The sequence below is a fragment of the Melanotaenia boesemani genome, chromosome 11, assembly GCF_017639745.1.
Source record: "Melanotaenia boesemani isolate fMelBoe1 chromosome 11, fMelBoe1.pri, whole genome shotgun sequence".
Lineage (NCBI taxonomy): Eukaryota > Metazoa > Chordata > Actinopteri > Atheriniformes > Melanotaeniidae > Melanotaenia > Melanotaenia boesemani.
Window position 1 is genome coordinate 19,882,312 of NC_055692.1, and position 19,883 is coordinate 19,902,194.

The window sequence follows — 19,883 nt, forward strand, 5'->3', positions numbered from 1 at the left end:
CCCATCAGTTTTTCATCATCTGCATTTTGCACCTAAAGGTGTAAAATCATCAATAATACTACAAAAAGTGAAGATAACAGAAAATATAAGATGAAGCAAAAATATGCTCACAAAATGTAGTACAATGAATAAATGATAAATTATATCCACTATTTCATGGCATATTGCCAACTACAGGCATGGAAACTTAACACTGAACATAAACCCATCATTTCCAATGCTGAGCTGCACTCGGCTGCGGTGATGAGGAGAAAATGTTCTTTGTACCATCTGGATTGTAAGAAAAGCAAAGTATTGAGAGAAGAGGACTGAGGGGAAGAGAATACAGTAACAGGGAGACTGAGAGGCACCTGCTGTGTTCAAGTGTCATGAAGCTGGTTGATTATGATACATTAATCTTACTGTATTAGTATTAACAAGTGTGCAGTAACAGTGTCACTGTGTTACTGTGTGCTGTAAATATTATCAGAACTAGTATAACGACTACTGTCAGTACCAGTACGTCAGCCTTCAGGTTTTTCATATCCTGAGTTGTAATTTCCTCAGGCCAACTATTGATGCCCATCTCACCATGGCACAAGAAATTGTAGCACGGTGTTGTAAGGAAGTTTGGTGCAGGACCTCCTTGGACCAAACTTGTGGCCAGAATCTCCCCACAGGTCCTTTTGTGAGAAAGTTTTACAAACTATTTAATTAAATTTATTTAATTATTTAATTAAATAAAAAATACCTTAAATATAAAATGTCTTGCAACATACTTAAAACTGGTCTTGGTAATCCAAGATTTTGCTATGCTCCCCATCTTCTTCGAAGTAATGGGTTTCAATTCTTCCTTACTCTAATGACCTGAGATGTGCTTAGTGGAACACACACCAGTGAGGAATTCTTTTCGTAGAGCACAGTCATCTATTCTGTGTTCATCAATGAAGGTGACACGGAGGAGATTCTTTGGTGAGGGTTTTTTTTTTTGTCTGATCCACTGCTTCATCCCCCTTTCAAACAGGTCCGCCCTTGTAACTGAGATGTTAAATGTCACGGATTTATCCACCCTCTTCTCAAGTGCCATCAGGATGTCTGATACACTAAACAGCCATATAAAAGCATTAATTATAACGCAGACGTGTGTTTTACGCTCGCTGTGCTATGTATACGGCCCTGCAAGCAATTCAAAACTCACCCGGTTTAGGCCTGGTACACACATAACGATTTTTTTAATCTTATGAGATTTTTTATCTGGTCAAGACCTCACATGTGAAGAAAAAAAAAAAAAAAAAAAAAAAAATCAGTTTTGATCGCACTGTGTGTGGTGTGCTCCGAAAATGTAGTCACAGAACAACACACACATGACGGTGCTGTCCAGCAACTCATCTACAATCTAGATGCATCTAGATCTAGATGCAAAAGCAAAATCCATAACTAAGCTTGCATTTTTCTTCAAATAAGAGGCAGATCAAAACAATGTCACTGTATAAACAATTGTTAGTAATTTCATTGTGATAATATGAGTCAGTTTCAACCAGAATAATGCAAGAATTCTTGCAAAAGTCAAAGTCAGTGCTATCCTCCAGGGGCTATTGGACAAACCAAGATAAGGGATTAAGTTGGGATATCTTGGTCATCCTGACTCAACTCATCCGTTATCCGGCTGCACAAAAGTGAAAGTGTGATATGTTATGACCTAAGATACCATGGATATTTACTGTCTGGAGCTAGTCTGAAAAGCCTGAGCTAGCTGAATAGCCAATATTTATTTTACTGCCTGCTACACATTGTAATCACATTCAACAAGACTCACACTCATTATGTCAAGTCAAGTCAGTTTTATTTATAATAAAAATAAAAAGACCATATTAAAAATTATTCCCAGGTTTTTTATGCAAGTTTTGCTATATTGGTGCAAGAGGCCAAGATCAGCTTTTTGGGTCATTCCAGCATGGCAGTCTGGAGGTCCAAACAACAGAACTTCAGACTTATTTTCATTTAAAAGTAGGAAATATTTAACCACCCAGGACTTAACACCTTTTAAACAGTTTAGTAAGGTGTTTAAAGAAGTCTGGCTGTTTCGCTTCAGAGGGATGTATATCTGTGTATCATCTGCATAGCAGTGATATGAGATGCCATGGCTTTTAAAAACAGACCCTAAAGGAAGCATGTAAATAGAAAAAAAACTGGACCTAGAATTGATCACTGTGGAACTCCGTAGGAGAAGGGGGTTGAAGAGGAAGAAAATGCACCAATGTTGACAGAGCAACTTCTGTTAGTGAGGTAAGACTTGAACCATTCAAGTACACACTTGACAAACAGGTCAAGGTGTGTTTACATAATTATCATTAGATAATTTACACGTTCCCATTAACTCTATATAAAATATACATTCTACATAAATACACAAAGCATAACACAATGTTCCTTTATTAAGTAAGGATAAATCAAAGCAATTTAACCATGAGCTGTTTGGAACTAAAATCACACAGTGCTCTACAACAATTGTTCCGAAACTTGTGGAAATTAATTGACAGACTAAAAATCATGTTGACTTGAATATTAACACTTTGAAAGAATTTCCTATTCACCCCTCAAGGGCACCTGCAGGGGATTTTATTTTGATGTGGGTGCAGCCCATTGCACCAATGACAGTGAGAAAACCTGTAACACTTGTCCTGTAATTGTAATTTCTCTTACCTGCAATCCTATAAAATCCTCTTTGATGTCATGGAGATCAAGGAAGGAGATAAATAAATCAGATGTTAATTATATGCACTGTAATTGTAATGGTTTCAGCAGACTAATGAGGGTGTATTTGTGCCCTACGTATGCATTCAGGTAGCCTGCAATACTCTGCCATGCTTTCTCTCTTCGCTTTAGAACCTTGGCAGTGTATCCGTTCTTTTTGTTTGGTTTTTACTTCATGTTTCTGATTTTACTTAGACTCATCGCTCATGAGCAGCTACAGGCCGATATCAAACATCCTCTTTCTTAGTAAGAATATAGAAAAAGCTGTCTTTCATAAGCTACACAACTTCCTGATAATAAATAACTGTTTTGATGTCTCTGGGACTGCTGTAGATAAGGTTTTAAATGACATCCGCTTGAACACAGATAGCGGAAACATTTCAGTTCTGGTACTACTAGATTTCAGTGCTGTATTTTAACACAGTCGATCATAACATTTTACTAGACCAGCCAAAATACTGGGTAGGACTTTTTAGCACTGCAATAATTGGTTTGATTCCTAAATACAAAACACAGGGACTACTTTGTGTTCATAGTAGTGCTGGGCAATAACTTTTCCTTTACAAATACAGCTATACAAAGAAAATGCAGTTACTTTTGGTTCACAAATACTAAAAAAATAAACAGCTTTTAGCAGCAGTTTTCTCTTTACACAGTAACAGCGCAAATATTTCTTGTAAATGTCATTTAAAATATTAATGTAATAAAATCAAATAGGTGAAAAGTCAGCAGGATGAATTTAAAGTTGTGTGAAGATGCTTCTTTCTAAACACAGAAGGAACAATATCTGATGAATATCAGCATCAGATGAACAGACAGAAAGAAGGATTAAAATCTCACAGCCTATAGATGGGGAGGAGAGATAAATTTTCACAATATGCACAATAACTTCCTTCCATGTACCTTTAGTGCTTCATTATCCAGATTTCTTGCCTACAAATTCTCTAACTTTGCAATCATAGCTTGACTGATTAGCTTCACCTCATCCACCTTGCACCATCCACTACCGAGGATGAAGGGGTTAACATCCGGTTTTACTGTTGTAACGTCAGGTCTGTAATGTAACTTTAGACATGAGTGGTATCCACAGAAAGTCCAGAATCTCAGCTAACATCTGATTACACACAAATCTACATAATCACCTCACCAGGAGACTAGTCACAGAGATTACTCTGATACTAATCAGCTGCATTGATCAAATTAAAGATTGTATGTGCCAGAACTTTCTTCAGTTAAATGAAGACAAAACTGAAATAATAGATTTTGGAGCCAAGGACGAAAGATTAAAAGTCAGTACTCAGCTTCAAACAGCTAAGTTCAAAACTAACAACAAAGCCAGAAATCTGGGTGTAGTCATGAACTCAGACCTGAATTTTAGCAGTTAAATTAAGACAGTTGTGAAGTCAGCCTTTTATCACTTAAAGGCAAAATGGGTGGCATTGACACCTAGTGTTTCAAATCAGAACTGCAGTCGTAAGAGAAAAACACGAGAGCATTCTTCCTCCCTCCCCCCCCTCATCCTCACAGAGTTTTGCTCAGGTTGCCGGTTTGTCAGATGACGGGTCTTTTATATACAGTCTATGAAGGACGGAGAACAGAGCACCAGTGAACATCATGATGATAAGCAAAGATGATTCATACACAGTACGTTGCTATGCTTTGCAATGCTAGCGCTAATTTCACGCGCTAATTTACATTAGCATAAAATAGAGTGTTAACAAAAGCTACATTAATCAACAAATGCCACTCAGCGGCTGTTTTCCCTTAGTCTCACTTAATACATTAATTTGATAGTAATTTCATAAGTTTATAAGGACAAACACACTATTCACTCGGCCAAAACATCATTACATTTGTTGTAGTAAATTAATAGGCCACCAATTTACTCCACTAATACATCCGTACAGTCACACAAATTAATTTAATGAGTGCCAAGAAATAAATTAGACTAAAATCTTTGTAAATCAAGACAAACATTTTGGTTAATACAAGCAAAATTCCAGCGTTTACCTGTCGAGGAGAAACTTTGCCAGTTCTGCATCCCTCTTGAAATTAATTTGGTCTCTCAGACTTCTCCACCTTGCAAAAGATTCTCCAATATTGATCCTCATTTTATTCCGTTTGCTTTTTTAGCAGGATGCCAAAACCTTTAATTTTTTCTGAAACTTTGGTCTGCTTCTTTTTCTACCTTCCATACCTGCACGCTGCTGCTCTTTTGTTGACATAAAATACCAAACCCTGGCTGTTGTTTGGCAATCGTGGGAAGTCGCATATGATTGGTTAAGGAACCAGGGAGTAGGAAAGAGCTACACAGTGCACCGAAGTTATTCCATCATGTAACTCTTATTTTGAAAAATGAAAAACTTGAGAAAAACATTGTTAATGTAGAGAGACAGATTGTTTATAGGGAGTCTTCCTTTTATCCCTTGCAACAAATGAGAACATTTTAAATTATTTTTACAGAAAAATCCCAATTATTCAGCCTTTAAATAACATATTGAGGATTAAAGGACTGATTTCTCAGCAAGATTTAGAAAAACTGCATAATATTCAGTAGACTAGACTACTGTAATGCTGTCATTACAAGTCTCCCTAAAAACCCATCGGACAGCTGCAGTTAGTCCAGAACTCTGCTGCTCAAGTCCTCCCTAAGACCAAAACAGTGGATCATATAACTCAAATCTTTACACTTGCTTCCCATCTGTCTTTAAAAACCCTGCCGTCATGCAGTAGTCTACATACAGTGCATTCAACCAAGATAAAATAGTTTTTGTTTTTTTCTTATATAAATGCAAGTTTAAAATAGCACAGTGACAAGAGAGATAACAGCACATGTGGACACTTGTTACTCATTCAAAGGACATTTGGTCATGTCTTGTTACTTTTTCCTGTTATTTTTTTATACATTGAAGAAAATGTCCATTAAGGACAGGGTCGTCTATGATCACATCAGATATATAATATAATAACTAGATGTTTAAGGGCTCTACAGATCCAGCATGATGGCCCAATCACTATAACAAAGACACTCACCTTTAGATACTCAGTGCTTGAACTTTTTGGAAATGAGTGGTTAGAGAGGTGGACTTGGGGCTGGAAGACCCAGGTTCAAGTCTCCAGACTGACAACAAACCACTGTGGGCCCTGAGCAAGACCCTTAACCCCCAACTGTTCCCTGGGTGCTGGAACCCACTGCACAGCCCACTGCGCCTTGTGTAACTAGTGATGGGTCAAAAAGCAGAGAACTAATTTTGATATGTTTAATTTATATAAGTCCTGTCCAGTGGTTAAAGCAGTCTCTGAGTAGCTTTGGGTTACTAATCACCACTTTACTCTTTTCTTTTGCTGCAACCATCTGTTGAACTGCTTCAAATAAGTTTAAGCAAGCCTGATAGTTTGTGATTTCTCCATGTAATCTGACATTATTAGTTTATGGATGATGCAACATCTGAGGATGGATGAATTTTTGTTTACATCTTGTGAGGGAGGTCCGGACACCCCCTCACTAAGCAGGTGCTTTATGGTAATACGTACACCTTGATACCATTTATTTATTGTTTTTGTTGATGTCTCAGTTCACTAAAGATGGATCCTATTTGGTGTATTGATACATTGATTTGGGCTTATTTTCAGTATGTTTTGATTTATTTCTAACCTCTCTCTATCTCTTTGAGGTGATTTTGGAGTTCAGCACAGTTATGGAGGCGCGCCCATGAGTGTAGCTGACAAGAACCTGGTGTGCTTGATTGGCACACTCCAAGTGGCCTGAGGAGAGAAGGGGGGAGTTGGGGAAGGAGTAGTTAGTTTTTCTTTACTTTACTAGCTTTAGTTATTAGGTTAATTTAAGTAATGGTTATGGTGTAATGTAATTTAGCCTTTTGTGGATGGTGTTTAGCATTAGTTTTGTATTGAATGTTTTAATGGGCCACCCATGTAAATACACCTCTGCTTGTTGAGTCTTGGTGGTGGCCATAGACTTTATATACCATGTGAGAAATGTGAGTCGAGGAGAGGATGAATGTATGCACTATGTAAATGCACCGAAGAAAAGATTAAAAAGAAACAGAGCTCTGTCAACTCTGGAGTCCCATGTGGTCTATTTTTGGATGTGCAACTCAGTGGACGTCGCCATTCTGCATTTTTAAAGGTTTTGGCTGGAGCTAAACCTTACATTTGGTGTCAGAAGTGGGATGCGTGGCTGCTGATCTGGGTACACACCATACTGATGCCATTATGGGACCCAAAGCCAATGCCAAGTCCAGTAAGATGAGTGACACTGTACCAGTGGAGGACCCAGGAGAGGGAGCTGCAGGAGGTCCACCTGTAGCTACACATTCCAGGGAGGAGTTATCAGAATCAGCAGACATGAACTCCATCTTCAGTATGTTGCAGAAGTGTCTTCAATCCCAGAGTGACCTGAGTGCCAGGTGGGATAAGGAGGCTGGTAAGCAGGAGCAAAGATGGCGGCTGATGCAGGTACAAGTCAATAATCTGAGAGACGATCTAGAGATGCAGCAGAGGGCTGAATCGCCACTCCAGATGGATCATCCTGCCCAGGCGAAAAAAAAGTATACTTGAACATACTAAATTTAAGTACACTTAGTGTACTTCATGAGCACAAAAGTATTGTACTCAAAGTGTGTTATTTTCGAGTACTAAAAACGTACTTAGTATACTAATGATATGTCATTATTGCTACTTAAGATATACTAAAATACAACTTAGTGTACTTGACTGTACTATTTTGAGACACCATTAAGATCAACTTAAATATACTTAAGTACACTTTCCTCTACTAATACTGTACTTATTTATAATGTTCTTTAGTTCGATTTAAAGTATACTTTAATCAACATCTCAGATTACTATTAATAAATTTAGAATATACTGGAAATGTATTTCTAATGTAATCATAATGTGTTGCCATTGCATTTTAAATACATTTACAAAAATTAAATAAAAATGTAAAAGTTGTACTTAAGTATACTATAGTTCATCTTAATGGTGTCTCAAAATAGTACAGATAATCACACTAAGTTGTACTTTAGTATGTCTAAAGTAGCACTCATGATATATCATTAGTATACTACTATACTACTACTACTATACTTTGCACATCAAAAGTAATATACTTTGAGTACACTAATTATGTGTGCAGAAAGTACACTAGATGTATTTCATTAAAGTACACTTCAACAGTACACAGAAAGTATATTTTTTATATAATTAATTTGAATTTTAAATTACTTTTAAGTAAACATAAAAAATAATTAGAACATACTTGAGATAGAAAAAAAGTTTATTTTTAACATGCACGGCATTACAGGGAAAATGTGCATAATAAAGTACATTTAAGTACATCTTTAAAAACATCTAAAACAACATTTTCAAACAGTTTCTCTTCATCGTAACATTTTTATTCAAATTTGGATCATCTGACCCCAGAGAATTCTTTTTAGTTTTAACAACTTAACTAAAAAACAATAATAAAAGTAAAAAATAAAAAGAAACAATAGCTGTGTAGCACTACCCTGCTAGCTGTGCACTGCAGAGAAGCTAGTAATGACAGGGATGAACATTAAACTGACTCTTGAAACTTTTACATGTGAAACATTGACACAGTTTGTTAAAACTCAAAATGTATGTCCACCAAAAAACAAACAAACAAAAACTATTACAAACAGTTACTGATGTTACTGCTTACTGTTTCTTTTTGCTCACAAAATTCTCATTGTTACATTTTCTCCGAATCACTGCCCTCACATCAGACACATTTGTTCCTGGAAATTCAGCAATAACTGTATCTGTAAAATAGAAAAGGACAAATAAAATGGTGTTACAAATCATGCTTTTCCAGAGTTATCACATTAGCAAGAAGGGGGCATACATACATGAGGACAACCTGAAACATGTTGCTTCTGGCTATGGCCAAGGCAAGGGTAGAGGCATAAAAACAAAATGATAATAAGGAAAAATAGACTTAACCAATACTTACCAACGAGGGCACTCAGCTTTTCCGGATTTAGCTGCTCTTTCGCTGTTCCAGTAGGCCCTGGTTTTCCTGTGAGAGTCGAGGATGCCAAAACATCCCGCCCAAAGATGAGCACAGCTAAGTCCTGTGTGAACAGGGACATTCTTGTTCGGTTTAGTCTTAGGAAACAGTTTTTGCTGATCTGCACCCCCGTGTTGCCCAAGGAAATCTGTGTCCAGGAAATAGAGTTAGTCAATTATTAGAAATGGTATTAGGAAAGCATTTCTTAAAAGACAAAGCCGAACTATTGAATGCCAAATATTAGTTGAGTTCTAATTTCTGCAAGTGGTCTTCAATGAATTAAAGTATAATTTCTGAACAACTGCATGCTGAAATGGAAAAAAACAGTTTCTATCAAATACAGTTCGTGCAAAATGTGGGTCGAGACTACAGAGACAAAACTGCTAACAGTCAAGTAGTTTACAACAATTTTGGATGAAATGTTTCCTGTAATAAAAAGGCAGTATTTACAAAACGTGTATAAATGCAAAACATACCATTTCTGGAGCTGGACTGGAAGAACCAGAACTTGTACTGTCAGTGTCCATGACAGGTGGCATTCTCTTCATGGTTGTAATAAGATCTCTGACACACTTGACTAAGGCTGGAATTTCTGCATTAAGGAAAAAAAACACAAGTCACAGATATATGAGAGATAAGACTCCTATCGATACAATTACTGACAAAAAAAAAAACATAAGCAATTCTTCTTTGTATGAATACCTTTCAGAGCATCCATCACGTCCTGTTGCATGTCAACACTGGATCTGGACTGATCCATCAGGACACTCTCCTCTTCACTTTCCCCTTGGCCCAGGTCCTGCATAAATGAAAATGTCAACAATGCTATGTTAGTATGACTCACCTGGGGTCTCATTTATAACCGTTGCGTACGCACAAAACGAGGCTGAAAGTGGCGTACGTGACTTTTCACGCCAAGGTTGTGATCTCTAAAAAACAAACTTGACGGGAGAATGTGCGCAGCTCTAAGCTAACTCTGACCCATGCGTACTTATTTTGCGTCGGGCTGATGTTTCAGAAACATATTCTTAGAATCTAATTTAATCACCACCATCTCTCCGTCATATTGTCCACTCCCAGAGCGCAGGAGGAAAGGACAGCGTGGCTGTATGGAATAAATGCATGGTGTAAAATAACTATATGTTCCTGTGATACTGTGTGAACATATAATCCAGAGTCAATTAAATCTCAAAGCCTGGAAAAAAATTCCAGTAATCGTTCGCACAATTGTTACATTCTGTTTTCTTGTAGGAGAAGTGTCAACTGATTATTCAAAGTTTTATCAATTGGTCTAATTACTGTAATTTACAAATTACTAATTACTGTACTGTGAACTGTACTGTACACTTTGAAAGACGCAGAGACTCTTATTCATGCCTTTGTAACTTCAAGGTTAGATTATTGTAATGTGCTTTTATCTGGGCTGCCCAAAAAGAGCATTCGTGGTCTGCAATTAGTCCAAAACGCAGCAGCCCGTTTGCTGACTGGACTATCCCGCTATGAACATGTTAGCCCTGTATTGGCCTCTCTTCATTGGCTCCCTGTTCGGGTCAGAGCCGATTTCAAGGTGCTGTTGTTCACTTACAAAATTTTAAATGGTCTTGCTCCAGTCTATATGTCAGACCTTGTTAAGACTTATGTACCTGTACGACCTTTGCGCTCCCAGACGATTGATTATCTGAGTGTCCCAAAGGTGAATAAAAAAAACAGCAGGTGAGCGGGCTTTTTCCTTCCGCGCACCTATTTTGTGAACAGTCTTCCCTTGGACATCAGGCAGTCATGTTCAGTTGAGGTCTTTAAAGCCAAGCTTAAGACCCACTTGTATACTGTCACGTATGAGTAGGTGTTTTTGCCTTTTCTTTCATTCATTTCTGAATTGTTGTTATTGTTGTGTCTGTTTTCACATGTTTTTTAACCTTCTGTAACTGTACAGCACTTTGATGGAAAATGCTCTATAAATAAAAATTATTATAATTATTTTTATAAATGTATAAATACAGTGGAAAGCCCTGTGCGTAATTCTGCACCGTGGCACCGCTGGAGGAGAAAGGAGAGAGAGTAAGACCATAATGAATGGTTAATAACTCGTTTCAGATTAGAACTGTTGTCACTGTTGTAACTATGTGCCGAACCGGGTCCAGCATGTGAGAGGGCAGCGCACTGAAACAACACCGCGTGAGATCTGTGCCGCTGACACCGTTAACAGCATTTCAGTCAAATTATGTCATTTTCCGTGATATTCAGTGTTAAAAAGTAGATTCCGTTTTTATTGCTCAATTCCGCGATTCCGTCTGCAATTCTGTGATCGCGGAAACAATAGGGCCCTAATTCTAGTTTTATTTCTTGTGTTTTGTAAATACTTACAGTTGATTCTGAAGCCTGAGGTGGGTCAAATAAGTCCACATTGGTGTCTATGTCTGTATCAACATCACTTGTCAAGGAGGTGGAGGTTGTTGGATTTCTTCTCAGCAGCGAGGATTTCAGTTGGGAAAGGGCTCTGTCTCTTGCAGCTTTTGTCATCTTCGGCTTCTTAAACAAAGGGCAGAAAAAGTAAAATGTTAAACTGCAAAGGCAAGAGGGGTAAATATCCATCTTTGTAGATGTTTGTAGAATCTATCACCTACTGTACAGCTTATTAAGGTATTGTCAGACCATATTTCACTAGAGTAACAGTACTCACTACTCACAATTTTATCTTTTAATATCATACAATGTGTCAGTATTTCAAAACTAACACAGCTGGAGTGCCACAAGCCACTTCTGCAACTGCACTGCTGTCAAACCTAAAGCCACTTATAAAGGAAAATATGTCTTATCCTCCCACAATATTCCCTTATTCCCGTAAATACTTACATTTGTTTGAAAAACTTGTGATGGGTCAATCTGTGTTTCATCTTCATCTGAAGTGAGACTGGAAGTTGCAGTAATTCTTTTTTTCTGTACAGAAGAGAAAGAATGTATTACATGACAACAACATATGAACTTTACCATAGACGCTTTCTGGTGAAGAGATTTTTTAGAAAAACATTTCAACTAAAAAACATCATAGTATTACAGTGTCATAAATTCATTAACGATTTTATGTGTTACAATTAAAAATACTATTTGAGTTTAACTAGTTTACTAGTTAACAATAGTGAATTTATTCCAGTGCATGATCATCTATCTGTTCACGATACTTCAGTTACAGTCGATGCAACAGCCTGTATAAACAGTTTTTTAACATTAGAGGCAGATTTGGATGCACATTGAGGAGCCTCTTGAAATAAACGCTGGTCAGTCAGTTTAGTTTAACTTAATTTAAAATATTTTTTATATTTTGCATATATGTAATAAATTCATGCCATCATATATATGCAAATTAGCACATGACGTTATCTAGAGACATCCAGGACTTTTCCTGCAGGCTTTTGCTACTTCCCACTGAAAATAGTTGGCAACACTGTTATCGACTTTGTTATGGACAAAATTGGATGCCGTCAGAACTATCTATAAAATTAGTGGTATTGTGGCATCCCTAGTTGCAACACAATATAACTATTAATTAAAGTGTGTTTTCTAAAGAAACTACCAACACAAGCAACAAAAATAACCTTTGGTTTGCTTCCATCACGTGTTGTGGTACATGGTGTGGTCCTTCTCCTTGCAACTGCCATGTGCCAGATGTCCTCATCCTTGAGGAAGGCTTCTTTTTTCCCCATCAACTCCTTGTAGTTGTCTGTAACCACAACCATACATCAGACAAACTATCAAAACCATGTTTTTTTTCCCTCTTTTGCTCAATATTTTAGGTATTTTGTATGTCTCGTGAAATGCACCACAGTCAATCTAATATTATACACAAGTCACTTTAAGTCTTTTTTATAAACATAGTTACATAAAAATTAAATTACATACAAGGTTAACGTTAACAATCATTAGCATGAGCCCCTGGCAAATTATTCACTAACACTAACAGCACTAACAGTAGGCTAGTGGCTGGCAAGTGCTAGCATAACAAATTTGTACCAACAATTTTTTTCTTTTTATTTTCTTTACAGTGGGCAATTTTGCTAAACATTCTCCACACAGCACGCTCACAAATGTTCACACAAAATCTCATCTGAAGTTGCAGAAGTTACTAAGTTAGCACCATTTACGCTAGCATTAGCTGCCGTCTGCCGCTAACAGCTAGCTAGCTAGTTATTAGCTAATGCAGCTTGTGAATGATAAGTTTGCCTATTATCTTGTTGAACTTAGTCATTAGTAGAAAGAACAGTTATTCAAAAGATATTTTACACCATGTACGAGCAATACAAACCTCCGAGTACGAGCAATACAAACCTCCGAGTAAGAGCAGTTTCGCGGCCACCTTGTTTTTAGGTGCTTTCCTGGTGCCCCAGCACACTTGTATCCATCCGTCTTCACTGGAGAGGTCCGGCCGTTTTAATACCTGAACGAGCTGCTGTCTGTACTGAGGTGTCACAATGTCAGTACTTTCGACGTGAATTGTGTTGTCCCTAAAATAAAACATCCCGAACTTGAACTGCGCCATTGTAACTCAACTGCGACAACGCTTCCCTCAGCATCTACTGTACATTCAAGTGCGTTGCATTCGGGGGTAACCAATCAGCGGCAGCACAGCGCCACGAGTACTTTAGGGTCAATTGGGAAAATGTCCACCACATTCAAATTTTCCATTTTGACATTGAAAATGGTCTGTCAGACGCAGACGTTCTTGCAAAAAAAAATATATATATAATTACATTTTTTTTTAAAGTCTGTGTACACCGTAATGTCCATGCACGCATGCGCACGTTTACGATGACGTTTTATCCAGGACACTGCGCGCGCCCTCTGCACTTTACTTTACCCATGGATGTATTTTAGCGGGCTTAGAGAAACCGCCCGCAGACATGGCACCCAAAAGACATTACAAAGAATATCTGCTGAATGAGTCGAGCCAACCTTCAAAGGCAACCAAATACAGACGGCTAGCAAAGGAGAACGAGGTATTTGAGCTTTCACATTTATTATCAACAACAGCAGTGATTATAGAATAAGATGAATAATTCTTCATTTTAAACGCAAGAACTGTCTTGTTCATTGCAGAATACTTTAAACTGCAGAGGAAATTACAAGAAATACCTCAGTGCATCCTGTACAACTAACAATAGAGGAGTCTTGAAAGAGGTAGACCATTTTTTTCATTTGCAACAATATGAATTGCAGATAGTGTTACATGCAAGTTGACATTGCAACTGCTCTCCCCAGATTCCACTTTCAAATAACGGTGAACGAACATATTCTCTGGAGGAATATCCAGGAGACAATCCCACAACTAACAAACAGGTAAAAACAGTGATCATTATGTTTTATGTTTCCATTCTGAAATAAAATGAAGGGGTTCACAAAATACATATTACTTTCCTCTAAAGCTTTTATTCATCCATAATTTTATTTATGTTTATCATACCCTAAATGTTTACAGTATTATAGTTAAATAAATCGATGTGCTGTCTCATGATCAGAATGTTCCCGATGAGGGCCTTGTTGCAGAAGGACCAAGCGGTCAGTCATCTTTAGAATGTTTGAGAGGAAAGCATCTTGTCACTCCAATAACAGAGCATCTGCTTCAGGACAGACCAAACAGAGATTCATCAGAGGTATTAAAATACCAGCAATTGAAATTGTAGATATTAATTGCTGTGTTGTACTATATGTATAGTTTCTGTATAATAGTCATTTCAATTAAATTAAACGTGATGAAAATAATGATTGTCCTAGCCTCTATAGTGTATTTCCTTAAAATGAGACACATACATGTATTATTGTCATTAATACTTCACTTGAGAATTTCCATGTATTATATCTTCATTATATGCAGCCTGCCGGAGAGGGGGTCTCCAGAAATACCCACCCAGTGCTAGAATTGCCACCCTCCACCTACTCACACTGCACTTTTCAATTTTGTGGGGATCAACAAGATATGCAAATCGGACCAGAAGCACAGGTACTATAGTTACAAGTTACTAGTTTTATTTTTATCCTAAAAACAACCCCTTTAATTGATACAGAAAATGTGAATAGAGTACTTTTTATTTTTCTAAACCGACGTCTACAAATAGTAATATAGGCTACCGATAATAAACATGTATTGAAAGTGAACACCAGCAAGGTCTCATTTGGTCACAGAATTATAACTACAGTGTACATATAACTATTTAAAAGTATGATTGCATTATTCATTCATGTTTAATTTACATTGTGATTCAAGCAAATTAGTAGTTCCACATGAGGCTAACAAAGTTTCTAACAGGTGGCTGACTTATAGCCTACATTGGCACTTGATGGCTACAGTTCTTCAGTATGTGAAGCTGTAGTCACCATTTTCCTGGATATTATCCATCTGTTAGATCTTCACTGCACATATAATGCAAATGTGGCTTAACTTGCTTAATGTGACTTAAATCTGATGTTTTTTATTCCGCCAATACAACAATTTTGTTTTTTATTAAGCATTATTATGCAGTTTTGGCTTAATGTTTGAACTCACTGTCTTGATAGAAACAGATGCCCTGTCTTGCATCCACCCAAGGATTAGTGCTTTTCAGTATTCTTGTTTCTGATTTGTTAATAGAGTTAATTTGTTTTCTAGGTTTGGGCAAGGAGTTACACATTTTGTATATTTACTGAATACAGGCACTACATTCATCCTTTCCCCTGAAATCACATCAGTTTTATATGAAGCTAGTGTATATTCCATTTGCATAACTCTCTGCTAACAACCCCAGAAGGCAACATGGCAAATTCTTTAAATGTAAAAACTACCATATGACTTGTAGTACCTACCACTTATCTTTTGGAGCACTAGTATTGTTTTATATGTCAAAACTATAAAGGAAATGAAAATGAAAATATTTATGCTTCCATTTATATTTTGCCAGGACATGTTAGAGAAGCAACCAGGATGCAATGTGCCTGCTACTCCAACTGATCAGCAAGAGACACCAAACCAACAGGTTATTAACATGTATTATTGTACATTATGTTTTCTCTGTAAATCTGTAAGCAATCTTTTTTAATGCAGATGAATGTAACAGTTTTCTACAGTATCTTGTCTTTTTTATGTCTTCGCAGGCAGAGACATTTTTGTTGGATGGAGATGATCCAGCGTATCCTGGAGCTCCACTGACAAAGGGACAAAGTTTAATCTTACTGATGTCTTATGTACTAAGGCACAATGTGACAGGTGTGGCACTGGAACATCTACTGAAGATTGTTAATGAACATTTCCCTGGAATGGTACCAGTAACCACATACCTTTTTCACAAAGCTTATGGACAATATGGAAATTATGTCCCCCATTTTTACTGTCCAGCATGTGAAAACTACTTGGGGGTAAATAATACCAGTGAACTACAGTGTGGAGCTTGTAATGCAGTAACTGATTCAGAGAGCTGTCTCAAAAGTGGGTGTTTCTTTCTAGTGCTTAGTTTGGATTCACAAATCAAAACATTGCTTGAACAAAACCAAAGTTTAAAAAAAGACTGGCAATGTGCAGATGTCATGTCAGATATACAGTGTGGAGAAGAGTACCATAAACTCAAAGAATCAGGTGAATTAGGTGAGGATGACATAACTTTAATTTGGAACTGTGATGGAATTCCAGTTTTCAGGAGTTCAAAGTATCAAATTTGGCCCATTCAGTGCCAGGTTATAGAACTTGAACCTAAAGAACGGAAGGCAAATATCTGTCTTCCTTGTCTCTGGTTTGGCGAGAAGAAGCCAAACTTCTTAACATATTTGAAGCCATTTGTTGATGAACTGCAAATTTTAGAACAAAATGGTATTAAATGGAAGGACTCAGCAAATGTACAACATGTCTCCAAAGTGTATGCTCTGATATGCAGTTCAGATTCAGTTGCTCGCCCACTTCTAAGAAACACCAAACAGTTTAATGGCTTTTATGGATGTGATTTTTGTTACCATGTTGGTGGTGGTCCTTACACAAACAAAGGCCCAAAACCACATCTTAGAACTGAAGCTAAGCATTTTGATCACGCAATGGCTGCAACACCAGACAGTCCAGTAATGGGAGTAAAAGGACCTTCACCATTAATGAAACTCACAAAGTTTCAAATGATAAATGGATTTGTTCCAGAGTATCAGCATTGTGTCTGCCTTGGTGTGACAAGGCAATTAGCAAAACTGTGGTTTGACTCAAGAAATCATGACAAAGAGTGGTACTTAGGAGCAAAATCAGACCGCATTGACAAAGAGCTCATTGCAATTCAACCCCCTGTTGAGATAACAAGAGTACCACGATCTGTTGCAGACAGAAAATATTGGAAAGCATCAGAGTGGAGGTCATTCCTGTTATTCTATTGCCTGCCTTTACTGAATGGGGTCTTACTAAAGAAGTTCTGGAACCACCTTTTTCTGTTTGTGTTCGCTATGCACATTCTTTTGGGAGAAAAGGTGAAACGCTGTGATATTGAAGTAGCTGAAAGAGCTCTCAAGAAGTTCTCACTGCAGTTTGAGAAGTTATATGGTGCAGCAAATATGACATTTAATGTCCATCTTCTGACACACCTTGCAGCAAGTGTTAGGAACTGGGGCCCTTTGTGGGCCACATCAACCTTTTCCTTTGAATCATTTAATGGCACTTTGTTACAGTACTTCAATGGGACAACACATGTTCCAGAGCAAATAGTTAAAAGGTTTCTTTGCTGGAGGAGTCTAACACAAAAAGCCGAAAAGTACATGGTAGATGCTAATGAAGGGGTGAAATGCATTTTTTCACATCTCCTAAACAGCAATGTATCAAGTTCTAATTCATCTACCCTGAATGAAAATGTCAGGGTTTTTGGTAATCCCTGTCATCACAAACTGTCAGCATTAGAAAAACTTGCTATCAAAGACTTGCTAAGTGTTACAGTCGAACACTGTGTTTGTTTTCACCGTTTCATTGTAAAAGGCGTACTGTATCATTCCAGCAGTAACAGAAGTCTAAAAAAAAGGATCAACTCAACAGTGGAGTTACAGGATGGAAGATTATGTAGAATTCTTTGCATGTCAGTATTCAGAGCAGGCGATTTGTCATTGCACTGTATATTGGTAAAGGAGCTTGTGAAGACTGAGGGACAGCTCTGCAAGGATAGTCAACTGAACATTGCTTCCACTTTTATGTCTGAGGTGTCAGAATCTAGGAATGTTTATGCGGTGCCCACTGACCTGTTCCACAGGAAATGTGTTTTGATCCAATCAAGAGACAAACAATATGTTATTCCTCTACCAAATAATGTAGAGAGAGATTAAATAGTTACTGGGGAAGTTAGAGAAAAATTGCTGAAACCACTGCCAAATTGTAAGAAATAGGGATTACATATCAGTGTGTATTCTTGGTGTGCCTTAAAACTAGTGGACAATGTCCAAAAATGGCAACTTCAGAGGATTAAGTCTGTAAAAATGATAAGGCATACATGGGCAAGCACACAAAGACTGTGCTGTTAAACAGTTAGTATAACAGTTGTGGTATAACAAAACACAAACAAAATTGTAGGGGTGAATACTTTTGCAAGGCACTGTACCTGGCCTCAAAATGTTGAACTTTAACAGACTGTTTTCATGCAAAATCAAAGACTTTCAAAGGATTAATTTTTCTGTCAAGCAGCAAAGCAAATTTCCTGTTATCTACACATCTTAATATGTTCATAAGTGTAATGTGTTTTCTGATTGCTGTCAAATGTAAGTGAAACAATCCAAGCTTTGGAATATGTACTTTCCATGTGATGATAAGAAATACACAAGGTTGTACTGTTTTCTTATTAGAAATACTGGTGACTACTGCATTATATAAAAGCACATGGTCAATTGAAAGGAACTCTGTTGTTGATGTTCATGTTTATTCAAAACTCACCATTACATTTGGAGAATGGATGGATCTTTAAATATTGCATAAAAACAACTGTGCTGTTGAAATAGTCCAAATACTTTATAACACTAATTGCTAACATTTTAAAATTGAAATAGAAAAGTAAGGATATTTTTTCAATTAGAAAAGGTATTGTTACATAACAGCATTGTTGCATTTTGCTGGTAAAATACATTATTTTAAAATATTGAAGAGAAAAGGTCAGCTGCAGAAATTAACTGTTATTGTACATTATTTTAAAATGATCTTAGCACACTAAAAGAAATGGCTACATACTGATGAATTTGTTCTGGTTTATAGTGTACTTATCAAGAATACACTAATTTACCACTGAAGTAGTATTCAATTATTAATATACTTATTTTAAGTGCACTTTAACACTGCTGTGCTAACAATGATATAAAAAAAAGTATTATAAAAGTGAACTTATTGAAAGGGTGCTAAAAGTGCACTTGATAAAAGTAGATGCAAATACACTGACATTAAACTTATATTTAACACATTCGAAGTACATAATAAGTAAATATACTAATAAAACACTTATATATATTTCAGTGTTAGTATATTTTATATGAATATACTTAATATGAATTTAAGTATTAGTACTACATAGTGTACTTTATCTAAGTAAACTGAAGTACTACTGAGGGAATAATATATTTTTAATTAATACATTTATAATATATTTTTGGTTTACTTTATTTTAACACATAAAGTCAAAATGTGCTAGAAATGTACTTTCTGAAAATTAAGTACATTTTTAGTACATTAAAGTATATTACTTTTTTACCTGGGTGAGCAGGGAGAGGAACCTGAGCTTCAATCACCTGCCAGAAGTGAGGCAGCAACGAGGGGTTGGGCCCAGTCTACAATCCCTAAGTTGGAGGATGGAGATGACATTGAGCAGTATTTGACCACCTTTGAACGCTTGGCAGCAGCCTATCAGTGGCCAAAGAGAGACTGGGCGGTGAGGCTTGTACCACATTTGACTGGGAAAGCACGGGCTGCATATGTGGCCATGGCAGCAGGTGATTCATGTGATTACAAAAGAGTCAAAGAGGCCATTTTAACAAAATATGAGATTGGTGAAGAGGTGTACAGACAGAGGTTCAGGGAGCCGGATATCCAATCAGGAGAGACACCCCGAGAGTTCTACAATCGACTCAGAGACCTTTATCAGAA

The 19,883-nt window shown here is 37.0% G+C and overlaps 2 protein-coding genes across 3 annotated transcripts; one reads left to right on the forward strand and one right to left on the reverse strand.

The window, feature by feature from the left end:
• Window positions 1-8,084: 8,084 nt before the first annotated feature.
• Window positions 8,085-13,319, reverse strand: LOC121649555. Of its 2 annotated transcripts, none has more exons than XM_042000484.1 (8): window positions 13,109-13,319; window positions 12,379-12,503; window positions 11,639-11,722; window positions 11,150-11,311; window positions 9,488-9,584; window positions 9,262-9,377; window positions 8,729-8,933; window positions 8,085-8,537 (listed from the first exon to the last, which is right to left on the reverse strand). In XM_042000484.1, exons 1-8 carry the CDS (start codon window positions 13,317-13,319, stop codon window positions 8,434-8,436), a joined length of 1,104 nt encoding a protein of 367 aa, XP_041856418.1. In that variant the 3' UTR covers window positions 8,085-8,433. The 2 variants fall into 2 exon arrangements, with proteins under 2 accessions (XP_041856418.1, XP_041856417.1); XM_042000483.1 differs by having other exon boundaries at window positions 11,150-11,314.
• Window positions 13,320-13,680: 361 nt separating this feature from the next.
• On the forward strand, window positions 13,681-19,203 carry LOC121649554. The gene is made up of 7 exons (XM_042000482.1): window positions 13,681-13,776; window positions 13,877-13,957; window positions 14,039-14,116; window positions 14,296-14,430; window positions 14,652-14,777; window positions 15,712-15,786; window positions 15,905-19,203. Exons 1-7 carry the CDS (start codon window positions 13,681-13,683, stop codon window positions 18,083-18,085), a joined length of 2,772 nt encoding a protein of 923 aa, XP_041856416.1. The 3' UTR covers window positions 18,086-19,203.
• Window positions 19,204-19,883: the final 680 nt, after the last annotated feature.